The 13,845-nt window shown below is 38.7% G+C and overlaps 1 protein-coding gene across 2 annotated transcripts in view; it reads right to left on the bottom strand.

Annotated features, from left to right (window-relative positions):
• Positions 1 to 13,845, bottom strand: part of RELN (reelin) — a 274,669-nt gene that overhangs the window by 107,523 nt on the left and 153,301 nt on the right. For both annotated transcript variants that reach the window (XM_088165846.1, XM_014869033.2), the window contains exons 11-12: positions 4,969 to 5,114; positions 954 to 1,105 (exon numbers count right to left, since the gene is read on the bottom strand). In XM_088165846.1, the coding sequence (XP_088021972.1) occupies positions 954 to 1,105; positions 4,969 to 5,114 (298 nt within the window). The remainder of the gene's footprint in view (positions 1 to 953; positions 1,106 to 4,968; positions 5,115 to 13,845) is intronic.

Raw genomic sequence — 13,845 nt, 5'->3', positions numbered from 1 at the left:
GAAATAGGAAAAAGCATCCTCTTTTTCCTGTGCTTTATTCATAATTCATGTAACACAGAGGAGATGTGCAACAATTTAGGACAACAACATGAGGTTTTCCCCTCGTTAAATAAAGTGTGTTTTTTCTTGTTGATACAGAAGGTTGCTTGTAGAGGTCACAGGTTTATTCTCTGCTTCCTCCTTTATTATTCTATTATTCTCTTTTAAGCAAAAATCCTCACTTTCTCTAAACATTGTGTTGAGAGAATAACCTCATGGAACTTCCTTTATGTGCAAAATAAAATTTCTGGAAAAATACTGTGAGCAATAACTACCATGTTCATGAGGATTTTGGGTCTGTTGCAACATCAAACTAGTGCAGTTGCACTGACAACAGTGGGGAGGGGAAGTGACAGGACAGGCTGGCTCTTGGCTGCTTTATTAGCCCTGGTAAATGACTGATGCTGTACTTTGCCCCAGTAAGGAAGGTCCACAGATGATGCTAACACCACACCAGTGCTTCTCATGAGGGATGCCACGTGCAGAACACACCTCCTCCAAGACCACAGCACACTGTGTGAATCACTCTGGGCCAACATACCGGCAGAAGAAGGATTTTATTAATGGAGTAAGAGCTTTTGAGGTGAAACTATTCAATGGTTCATCAGGGAAGGCTGCCCCACCTCTGTGCTACTCCCATCTCATCCTTGTGTGCAACTCTCTAGACTCTGACAGATTAACACCAGGGTCTACATGGATATGGCTACAGGAGGATATGAGAGCTACCTGTAAAACCTCTGAAGATGACAAAGATATGACTGTGTCTTCTAAGTATGGATTAAGGGGCACTGAGTGAAATTAGTGTATACAAGACAAGATGCTTCTCCACATGAGACTTGTTAAACTCTGGAGCACTGAATAATGTAAATCTCACATGCTTCACATCTTGTATTACATTAGTAATTTATACTCACCCATACTGAAATAAAATCTCAAGTTCCCATAACCTGTGGTGTCCATGTATGGAGTACATATTTTTCGTTCCCCATCTCTGAGAAATACCATAGCTGAGCCAGATTCCAGGGTTCCACATTCAGTACCAATGACAGCTCCAAAGATGTCCCACCTGCAGAGGCCAACAATAGGTGGAGCAGGTGCAGCAGCACACTACTGATAAACTCATACAAAACATGCCATAGGGGTTCATTTGTACTTACAAAATCAGCTATTTCTACTCTTATGGAGGACAAAAAAATGCAGCGTTTCAAATGTGATCCCTATGCCATTACTTCAATATTAGCTTTTAAACTCAGTTGACTCAGCTAAGGCAAAGCTAACATAAATATTTAAAAGAATTTGGCAGAAATGCATGAATTAATAAAAAAATGAAGCTTTTAATGAATGCCGTTACCAAATATGTAGTGTTGTATTGTTCTACCATCTTTTTTTTTCTGGTGTTAAAATGTTTAAAACACAAATGCATTCTGATTAATTGTGCATAATAAAAGATTTATAGATCAATAAATCTTGAAAAGGCACATGCCCACCATATTTGCTATGCAAATATAAAATATGTAGGTAATAGCTGAAAATGCTCTCTTTTCATCTTTTTGAGCATTTAGGGTAACAGTTTTTAACCAACACATGACCAGAGTATGAAAAAGACTGCTGTGTTTCTAATATGTGATGATACAATCTTTCTCAGCTTTTCTGTACAACATTTTATCTTATTTTTATTCAGTGATAATTAAAAGAGCTGTTACTGAATTTTCCAATTAAATATTTTACATTGAAAATACATTTTCATCATGAAAGTGATGGTTACTTCGAAACTCAATCAAAATGTTTTGAAATATTAAAAAGTGTTGAAAACTTGTGCATTATTTTGGTTTGACATATAATTATTATTGTTATTATTATTATTATTATTATTATTAAAGTCTTAATTCATAATTAAGCATTTAAAAATTATAAGGCTGATAAACAAATGAAATTATTTAGAATCACTAAATCTTGATAATCCAAACATTTAACTATTCAGCATGATTCAGGAGGAATGAGAAAACATGGAAGTTCAGGGACCTTTCTGGGAGGCAAAGCCTTTTCCTGCCTCCTGACACCAGGGACAATTTCTAGCAGGTATGTGCCATATCACAATTTCAAAACCTGCTATTTCAAGAACTAAACCGTGTATATATTAGTTTAACCATTCCAATGACTTCAAAATGTATTTCTAGGATTTTCTTAAAAGCTGCCAGTTTCCCCACGGACCTAAGCTGTGACAGACTGGTGACATGCCTGTTTGGAAATCCTGCTTTAAACCTGTCAGTCATCTACACAGGAATTAGCGAGCTTAACATCACAGAAAAGCTTTATGATATAAATATAAATATTTTAATGGAAGCACAGTTTAATCTAACCCTAATTCTATTGTGCAGATTTTTTAAAGCTAATGTGCAATATAATCAAAACACAATTTTGAAAATGGGTCTCCCGGGCTGAAGGCAAGTATAGAATTAAACAGTTGTGCCTACTTTAACTTACACAAAAAAAATCTTACAATGCTCCATTGATCTTTCATATGCTCTATTTAGCTCAATTAAAACACTCTCTGTAGTGACCCACAAAACAGCTCGGGGTCATGAATGATGCAGATCATGGATGTTTCCAGGGATCCTCTCCTTTTAGGCAGCATCAGAAATGAAAACCAGAGAATTCTACATATTTTTTTTAAAAAAAGGCACTTTAATAGAAGTACATCAACACACTGCCAATAAAGAAAATGGAGAAGGATCCTGGGTCATGGCATGATTTAGCATTTACATTTGAATTAATTTATCCTTCACAAGATTCTTGGAATTCTTCTTTATAAAACAGGTGATTAATGGACCTAAACAAGACCAACTGAACATGGAGGTCCAAAGCTACAGTGTGCCTGCTAGGCAGCCTGATGTGGGGATCTGTCCACATGCAAAAAATAACAACCAACTTCTTATTAAAGACAGCAACGACTTCCTCTGCTCTCATGTCCAAGAGCATTTGGTGCAGAGGAAAGTGGTGGTGACCCCTGTACCTGAGCCTTCTTTTGCTGTCTCTTATGAGGGATGCTCCTGCCTTCCCCTTGAGAGCTGGCAGGCTCCAGCTGATGTGACAAAGCAGTGCCTGAGAACTTCCTCCAAGCTCTCTCTCGGGTATACACTGTTCTGTGACTGATTACAGTACAACTGTATTTAAAATATAGTTTAAATAGCATTCAAAAATATTTCTCTAAGAAGTGATTAAAGAAATTCATATGTATTTGCATTTTTATAGAGCGTCCAACACAAATTCCAGAGAAATGTTGAAAAGAGGAACAGTGGTGGCAATTTTATATGATTAGGATGTAGTCCATAACATCACCCAAGTTCAGTGTTTATTTATGGCAGGCATGCATTTAAATTTAAATCTCCACTCTTACAGAACAATAGAAAGAAGGAAGTTTCTTACATAGAATAAAATTTCCAAAGAAAAAAATAGGAAAAGGTTGTGAGGCCTGGGGCTGGCGGAGTGGGGGCAGATCAGGACCTGGCTGCTGGGACACAGAGTGACAGAACTGAAGGAGGGCTGCACCCTCCCTTGCCACCTGCAGCTGAACTAGGCACCATGTGATAGGGAAAGTGTCATTTTCCTAATTCAGATGAAACTGTACATTTGCTAGCCTGGGTTGCAAATTGCCCAAACTTATCTTAACTAAACACCCATTTGTGTAGAGACAAGATCTCCAGACAGGGCAGATGTCCACAGACAGCACTCCCATCCTGTTTTTTTCAGGAAAAAACATGGACAGCACATCTCAAAGGTGTCCCACATGGTCACATAGAACACAACACACAAAAGCTCATTTTCTTCCCTTTGTCTGAAGCAGCACCTGCTGCCATTGGCTGATTATTTGAACTGAGACAGAGCTCACCATGAATATTTTTTCTGTAAACCCCAAATATACCATGGGTCCACAGGACATATTAGCATGTATTTTTTTAGAGGTGCTCTTTACTTTCAGCACAGCATAGGCAGCATTTGAATCAGTTGCTAATGAACTGAAGTACTTTGTAGGTTAAAATCAACATTCAGTGGAGACCCATAAATTAGCAGTGTATGTTTCTCAATGCCCTGGGGTTACAGTGACTAATGATCTTTATTTTTTTTAATAGAAAAGAATCAAGACCCTACTTAGGTTTTTACTTTTTATCAGAATTTATACAATGAGATAAATAAAATGAAGCTTCTTTATCAGAACACATATTTTAAAGTTCACTCATGTTTTGGTAAGAGTAGTAATATTGTTGTCCTAGAGAGTTTTTTTTATTTTCTGTGTCCTTGTAGCAGTCCCTGCTGGATATGGCTTTACAGAGACCCTTTGAATAACAAAGTATATATTCAAAATAGAAATAGTAAATTATCAGCCAGATCCTGAGCTCTTGCCCAGCAGGTATAGCTATGCTCTTGGTGATGCTAGATGAGAATGGACTGTTGCTTCAACTTTCCTGCCTCCACCTTCTCCTCCTCCTTCAGCACCTACAGGCATCTGCACAAGCAGGAGCCCTCCCTCAGTAAAGGGAGGCTCACAGCAGTGATCCAGAGGGGATGAATTTCTCAAGGAATTTGATTTCATATGAATATGAGATTGTTAACAACACTCTGATGTGAATTAACAAAACAGATCACCATCATATATTTCTTTAGAATGGCTAGATAAGTCACAAACATGGCTTTTTTCATTAAAAACAGTAGTGACAGGATAGTCCAGAGACAAACTGTTCCTCCTGAACTTCCTGGACTTGTTTCTTTCTAAAATCTGCAACCATGTGCTATTTACAGTATTGCTATTTATCCTAGTAACAATCTTCCCTGGCTACATGGCAAAGATAAAATGCAATTCTCTGTTTATCCTGTTTCCTCATCCCTGGAGTGATGCTGCTCGCCTGTGCAGGCTCAGCTGGGGACACTCACCCTTTGGGCTGGTTCTCAAACTCCTCTGCCCACTGCTCCTGGGCATCCTCCATGGACAGGTCCACATCCCGCGTGGTGGCGAAATTGAACTCGCTGCCCTCTGTGCCGTGGAAGTAGATGGAGTTCCCATCAGACTGGCAGCTGTGCTGTGGGCAGAAGGAGCACATGGAAGCTGAGGTTATGTTGGGTTTGTACACTGTTCACACATTGTCAGATCTCAGTGTGAGCTGTACTTATCTAAGGACTCACTGATGCCTGAACCTAAATAAAAACCAGATGGCCATCTTGTATCTCTCTTGTCGTGCCCCAACAATTATTGCATCCTAATCTGGTACCTGCTTCCCTTCAAACCCACTACAGTCCATGGTGAAACTGTGTTTGCATTGAAAAGTCATGTACAACATCTCTGGGTGTTCATTTCTGTTTTAAAGTATCGCCCTTATGTCTGGCCCACACACAACTGCGTCTGCAAATAACTTCAGTTAGTATATCAAATATTGCTATGGGGATTTTGTAGGCAGAAGAGTTTTGTGCTGTGAAACATGTCAGATCTCTGTGTTTGAATTTTTGTCAAAGGAGGTATTTGTGTGTGAAATTGCTATGCCTTGCCATACAGTAAACTTTGGGGCTCAAGTGTATGAGTGAAAAGGCTGTATTTGCTGCATTTAGTCCAAATTGCAAAACAAATAGTTCCAGAGGCAACAAGCTCGTGTGACAGAGCAATCTCAGGGGTCGTGAGGCTGCTCCCAAATCCAGTGTGTCTGCTTTTCCTACTGCATTTCTGCACATACTACCTCAGCAACATCAAATGATGCCATGTGTCTCCCCCAACATGCCAGGACCGCCAGAACTCTCCAGGAATGCTGGCCTGGAAGGAGCTGCCTGTGAGCTGCACAAGGGGGTTACGGTATGGATTTTCTTCTTTCTCCCATCCTACTTTTGTCTTCTTGTTGTGTCTGATAAAATGACAGTCTGTCAAATGTGTGAGGCAAAAATAGGTACTAGAAGCTTCTAAAGAAGGTCTACCTTGTCTTCATGCAAACTGAGTACTTGGCAGTTTCTTGAATTGTTTGTATTACAAAAAATACTGATAAAATAATAATTCTCTCAAAGACTTCTTTTATTCATGCGTGTGTGTGATCTTGCTCTTCTTAAAATTGGAAGCTGAATTAAGGAATCATTAATTAGAATAATTCTGCATTCTTACAACATTTCAGTATTTAAAAAAGAGATCCAATAACGCCAAATTGCATTGACCTTTTCAGTATTGCCTATGCAGTGCCCTCTTGTCTCTGAACCCCTTCCTAACGCGCCAAGGGAAAATATGACAATCACATCTTCTGCACTTAAAAAGGTCATGGTAGTGTCACATAAGGGAATAATTAGACTTTTAACAAAGAGAAAGGTGGGGCAAGAAATGAAAACTGCTGAGTACATCTTTGTCTATCATTTTTATGTGCAAAGTACAAAATAACACATTTTGTCATATTCTATAACAGTTTATTTATCAGTGCAATAAAGTGACATAATTGAAAGTATTTTACTGATGATTTTCAAATATGGTTGTCAGTATCTCAGCAATTAATTTATATAGAGGAATGTAATTTTTATATTTCTAGAGGTGCCTACACATTGATGGAAAAAACTGTGAGAATTTGAAATCTGATTTTTGTATAGAGACCTCCTGGTCTATACTTGAATGATAACAGATCTATGTTTATTAACACAGACTTAATATCATGTAAAAATATAACACATTGTAAAAACAGAGAGACTGCTTCAACTGCTAAAATAAATGAATTGCTGTTAAAAGTGTTTTTTTTCCCAAAGAAAGGTCAAAGCAATAGAAAGATCCTGAAATGTTGATAATTTATCACAGAAATTAAATAGATTTTGTCACAAGTCTCCTTTCTCCTTGGTCTGTTAATGCAGCATACACACAGTACACAATATATGCCATTGAAAAGGCAGAATAATTTACACATCAAATATATTATAACTAGCAGAAATTAATGAGACAATTTTATATCTTCTCTTTGAAAAACAGCAGTTGTATTATGCAGTTATTTATAATGGAGAAATTGCTTTTGTTTACTGATTTTAACCTTCACACTCATTGGTATTGCTAACATCAGAATTTTAAGGATAATTTCTTTGTTGTGCTTTTTGAGTTTAAGAATTTTCAAATTCAAATTTACAAATGAAGTATCCTTTCTCTGCCAATCAATCTGTCACAAAACTCTTATTATCTGCAGGCAGTCAAATAAATACACTAAAAGTAAATATTCAGGCTAAAACTTTATTCAAATTTATACATAACCCTTCATCACAGAAAACAAATAGAAAAATAGATCCTACTGAGCTAGATATTAGAATTGCATACAATCATTGGAAAATCTTCTATAAGTCCAACTTATATCTCAGGTGCTAAGTTATATGTAAGTATGCACTTGATAGCAGGTATGTAATTAGTAATCTCTTGCCTGATGAAAACCATCTATTAAAATAAACACAAACCAGATACAACCCCATTATCTTTCAATGTTTGTACATCCTTCTGCTGTCTAACAGAATATTTATTGAATGGAGTTTTCATTTAGGTTGTCAAGACAAATAAATGGGCAGTTTGGCAAGGGGGGGTAATAAATAATTATTTATACAGTGGTGTATGATCAACCCTTTACAAAAGCTCAAAATCATAATTTATTTAATTATTTCTTTAAAGCTATATTTATGCATTTATACACAGCTCCATAGTATCTATGAATATGTATTTCATGCATATTTTATGTGTTAACGAACCACACAACGTATGGCTCAAATCACAATCTGCTCATGTCAGCTTTGGCTCATGTGAAACAGCTATGCACAGGAGAAGTTCAGACTGGGGTTTAACTCCCCTGTTATTCTAAATACCTATGAAACATGCCACAGAAGCTCATGGTCTTAATGGCCGTTAAAGAGTGGGAAAGAGAAACATCCTCAAAGTGCAGGTGTGGCTTGTAAAGAAGTTCTGAGGGAGTGCCACCATTTTCTTGTACAGTTTTGCCCCACCCTGGACACTTTGCCCATGGGGGAAGCAGATGTGGATGATCTCCACGAGCTGAGCTGCCCAAGCAAGTGCCAGAGCTCCTCCACTCATGATCTTATTCTCTCCACCTGCCACATTTACCTTGCCTGTATGACCACCACCCTCAGGTTTTTTTCTTTTAACTTTCCAAGCAGTCGTTGTCTGTCACTGCTTTTACTGCTCTTTTTTTACCTGGTGGGCTGCTGAGGGAAGAAAAACTTCAGAGAGCACTCAGCCAAATTTTCCAGGAGCAAAAGAAGCTCTGCAGGAGATGGTCCCTCACCAGCATTGCCCCCAGCTACCTTTTCAGTCTTGTTCAGCATCCAGTAGGCTGCTGAATATGTTGAATTATTTTGTGGGTTTGCAGTAGGGCTTGAACAGATTAAAGAACTGAAACCATCAGACTCATTTTCTCTTGGGTTCAACCCAAGATCTGAATTCAAGTCTTTAGAAAAAAAAAACGAAAGTACAATTTACAGTGTGCTATCTCTTTCCCAATTAAAGGCTTTACACTTGCCGTGGAAGTCTACATCTTCCAGTGTTAAGGACTGAATTTCACAAGTGTTTATTTTGTTATTCTCAAGTGGTTAAAAATGTGGAATGGACACTTAATGAGTTTTAAAACTGTCTGGATTAAGTTCTCCCTAAACTGTAGATCCTGTGGATTATGTAGTTGCAGGGTTCTCTTTCATGAATTCCAGATTAAATTTGTTCTCTGATTGATTTTAATTTACATTTAAATAATATATAAAATAAGAGGAAATTAACTTGCTATGCAAAATTTGTAACTAAAAGGGCCAAATGAAAGCAAATTGTAGGATATTTGTCCATGTTACCATGGAAGCATCAGCTGTAGGTCCAGAACTCAAGAACTGTTCAATTTTGTTTAAAGGGGATTAAATGCAGGTGGAACATTTAGTGTGTCCTTGCGAAAATTACAACACTGAAACGTTAACTAATTTGTAAGGAAAAGTTAATTTAGAGAGTAAATTCTTTGACAAATCTGATAAACACAATTTAACAAAATTTACTCCCAGATCACCTACATAATAGAACATAAGACACAGGCGCCTTCACAACAGTAGCTGTTTCCCATTGTTTGCAACTGGAATGGGACTATCAGCCTGCCATAAGTAAACTGTTGTATTCCTAAATAAACAACTCCTGCCTGTTGCCAAAAAGGAAAGAAGCCAGGTTCTGTTTAGAGACTGTAGTGATCCCAAGAGAAAAAAACCCCAAAAGCCAAAAAATAGTATAATTTAATCTGGCACTACCTTATTCGCTAGCTGTAATTGTTAAGCTATTGCTCTGCAAGAATAGGAAAAAATGAAAATTGGCTGATGTATTCCTGAATCTCAACAATCTTGGATTTACTTTCAATCTAATCTTCACTCTGAATTCGCTGTGTTTCTGAAGTTTGTTTACTGGATAATTATGGTATCACTGCTTTTTCTCCACTTTCAAGGCCCTGCATGGCTCATCCTCACCTGCCTCCACCACTTCTCATGTGCCCCATCTTGTGGGCCACTTTTCCTTGACTGTCAATGCTTGTCACTATGTGTGCTGGTGAGACAACAAAACTTGCATTCCCTTGCCCATTCTGCCCACTGCTCCTGTGAAATTCCCACAGGATTTCCTTCAGACACTTCCTCAGTTCTCTCTTCAGCAAGCCTTATCAATGATTACACTGAAGAGTGCACTGATGACCAGGATGAGCATTCTCTCTTCTTGCAGTGTTTCTTTTTACTCCCACATGTCTCTATCCCCAGCTCATTCCTTGTTTTATAAATGGATGGCAACATCCTGGGACACAGGCTATCTTTTTGGTTTGTGTCTGAAGAAGCAGCAATGGTACATTCCTTGATCAGAGCTCTTTGATGCTACACTGGTACCACAACAAAAAATACATTTGCATTCTAAAATTGTTGTTGTCTATGAATATTTCCAATTTATCAGTACAGTTCTCAGCCAATTTGTCTAAAAGACCCAGCAAGTCTTACTAATTCATATGAGATATCTATGACATATTATGAAGATATTAGTTAATGGGAGAGACACCAATGGTTTTAAAATCAAACTTTTGTCAAGAGTCTGCCATGCTCTTTATCCTACACTACACTTCTTAGATTTTAGGTTCTTTTAGGAAAGCCTCTTGGTCATATAACAAGCAGATGCTCAAAACCATTGGTCAACATAAGTACGAAAGTCAGATTTGGTGAAGCAGGCACTTTTCAACTGGACCTCTTTAAGGTTTCATAACTAAATAATGACCAACTTTCTGTAGCATCCAAATGGCTTAAGGGCCCCAGGTGAGATCTGGGATCCTACATCATGTAACACGTCTGAACAATTTCCATGTTTTTAAAAAGTCTTGCGTGCAAGCACCATATAATGAGGCATCAGCTACCCTCAGAGTGACCTCTTGGCTAGAAGCATCTGGAGATCTCCAGTTCACTCTGCAATGGGAAGCAGCACAAGCCTCAACCAGATCAGCCTCTGTCACAGTTGCAGCTAAGTACACAGCCCTGAAGATTTTTAGAAACTCAAAAGACAAATATTAGGAATGTAAACAGAGGCACTGAAGTTCATGCAAGCCAGCTTCTGTCCTGGTTGTTCAAGTCAAACTTGTGAATCAATAAATACCTCTTGGCTCTACAGTATGGGATTTCTTTACTTGGAGAGTGGAACAGAGGGCAACTAAATGATACAACTGTGCCATTCAGCAAAGCATCAACAGGAAACCCTAGTGTGAAATTCCTCAGTGTAACAGATTTTTGGCTGAGGTCTTGCATATCATCTTCCTGAGGTTCATTCCTGCCTTCCCATGAAAATGTTGTTCACCTCTATGCCTTTAAAGCATTCACAGTCATCTTTACCATCATTTAATTAGCTTTTTATCAGTGACGAACACTGATGCTCCACTTCATATTATCTCCCCTGGGCCTAATGACCCTGATGATTCTTTCAGACAGCTGTAGCCTCACAATTTATTTTTTGGCGACATTTCTTGCATTGGAATGAATGTGTTGGGCATTTGGGCAGTGCCAGCTTGCAAAGGGCTGACGGCAGATGGAAAGAAATCTGCCCAGTATGCCTTCACCTCTACACAAGCAGAGGGCCATCAATTTCCCCCATTAAGGAGTTGTCACGCAGCCCACCCAGCTGGAGGAGCATCTCTGATAGCCAGGCTGGCTGGCGTATGCTATTCAAATACAAAATGCACTTTAAAAAGAAACAAAAATATCATTTGTCGGCAAATTGAAAATGCGTGGCTTTGACCGCAGCCAATTTTTTAATGACTGTAATATTTTAAGTGATTATTTTTGCCACTTCAGATTGCTCCTTAGAGAGAAGAGGTTTTTTAATTAAAATCTAGGCAATGCAAACAGATGAGATATGAGAAGCAGAGGAACAAGAAGAAAGATGAAGAAAATTAATTGAAGCAGCATTGTCAATGGAGCTATAAATTAGATATTGTGTCTTTCTGGAAATGAGTTATACAGGTTTTAGAAATTTTAGAATTTTGACATGATAGCAGGTACAAGGATAGAGTAAGTCCTGATAAAATCATTTGTATGCAATGTCTCAGCCAGCAAAGGTACGGTGACAGAATTTACAAATAATTTCAAATTCTAAATTCTGTGGATTTGGCTGTTAATGCTCCTGGCCTGAAATCACTTCTTTAACCAAAGGAAATAACACAATGTGATTAGAATACCTTCCCATGAGAAAAACAGAGCTTTAGTCTTTCCCATGTGCTACATTTTTACATCACTTACTGTAGGCTACAGAACAAAAACCTTGGCTGCACAAGCAGGCCAGGAACACAGAAGGTTAGAGTGCATTTTCCCTTTCCAAAACAATAGGATGAAACTTGTCTGGTGATGTAGCAAGAAACATTTTACAAAGTGTGTTTTCACTCATCATTTCCAATTACAGACTGTTATTCAAAGGCTAATGCTCAAAACACTTTGCTTGATTATGAGTGATTTGTATTATTCGTATGGTTCTTAGTTTTCTAGGACATTTCATGATGTCTGTACAACACCGATCACTCTGGTTATGACCAGTTTCCTTAATGAGTAATGACTCATTAACTGGCATGGTCTGAACTATTCCTCCATGCTACTGGGAACTACCAATGTTTGGAGCACTCTGCCCTGAGCACCATTTGCTTTTCTGAAAGCAGTGGTGTGCATTTACACTGCTGTAAAATCAGAGTGAGAAAGAATCGAGCAAAGTCGTTTCTACTCTTTGGCACTGAATGGGTCAATCCATGTTGTTTTTATTGATGTGCATCTCACAGTGACCTGTGAAGATCAAATTCTTTCTTTCTAGGAGGCAGGAAAGACCCCCTGTGCTTTGACGCCAGCTCGGAGCTAATGCTGGCTCCCTGCCATCCCCAGCCATGGGGAACTGGCATGGACAAAGGTGTAGGTTCAGCATTGCTGCCCAACATCAATTCTCAGCTGCCCAAATGACTCACAGCACTACAGCTAATCACTTGTCAGTTCTAATGAACTCCTAGGCATTGTATCTAAGTATTATTATTTTAATTACAAGTGTGATTATTAGAGGGAAAAAAAAAAAAACGACAAAAAACAACCTAACAAACAAACAAAACCCAAGCAAGAGCAATTCCATCCATGGGCTAGATCCGGCCCTATGGATATACAAATGCCCTTTCATGGGCACAGCTCAGAATGACCACAATCTAAAGAGAGCCAGTCGACAGGTTTTGTGCACCCTGCACTGCTTTCTTCAGCTCTCCTCCCCTCTAACACTCCTCCTTCCACCCACAGAGAAGCAGGAATGTCTCTCAGATGAGGTGCAGCAGGAAGTCTGCCCATCTCTTCCCAGGAAGATGTGGTGGATAAGGGCTCCTGCGAGGCAAAGCAGCTGGCTAGAAGGCTGGGTTTGGCCCACAGAACAAATACTGCCTTGTTATATCTTATACAAAAGCCAAAGGAATCTTGTCAGAAGAATCTATATCTTTGTAATTTTGACCAATATAAGGTCGTAGCAATTTCAGTCTCAATTTCAGTTTCAATTTTCACACTGGCATACATAGAATATCACCTCTCCTCCTTCAAACAAATACATTTGAACTGATTCAGAAAATGGATGCCTGAACACTTTTAAAAGCCAGAATTAAAAGGAAAAGGGAAAAAAATTGTTTATTTTAACACAAACAAACTCAAAAGATACATATATGGATCAAGATGTTTGTTTTAGAAGACTATCCAAAGCCATTCCATTAATTGAGTATTCAGACATTTGGAAATCTACTCTGGAACAAGGGAGGATTGAATAGCTTAATCAGCCTTTCTTTTTGCCAAATTCCCAGGCCTGTGTGCATGTCTTCTCTGCTCAGCAACACACAACAACATCACAGGTTCAGGAAGGACTTGCAGATCTAGGATGTGCAGAGCCCTGCTCTGCTCGGGGTGTGGCAAAAGTTCACAGTGCTTTACACATATTTTCAGCATATTTTTCTGAGTGTGAATGTTTAGCTCTCCCACTCTTTTCTTATTCAACTTTCTCTTCTGCTACACTGGCACGCATATCTGGGAAATGAAAATGAGCTGAATGGTGACGACCTGTTAATGAAAGGGCTTACTGAATCAGAATACTGGGATTGGAATATTTTCAGGGTTTATTGGTCATGCCCACAGTAGTAAATACCAGGGAACAGTTACCATTCCCTATTCCTAAACCCAACCTGCTCAGTGTGGCTGGCACACTCCTGCCCCCATTGCTCCATCCCATGCCAGGATGCACACACAGAGCTCAGCACCGACAGCCTC

The sequence above is a fragment of the Sturnus vulgaris genome, chromosome 5 (genome assembly GCF_052056855.1).
Source record: "Sturnus vulgaris isolate bStuVul1 chromosome 5, bStuVul1.hap1, whole genome shotgun sequence".
Classification (NCBI taxonomy): Eukaryota; Metazoa; Chordata; class Aves; order Passeriformes; family Sturnidae; genus Sturnus; species Sturnus vulgaris.
Note: the sequence above shows the minus strand (reverse complement) of the source record. Positions and strands in the feature narration are given on the sequence as shown.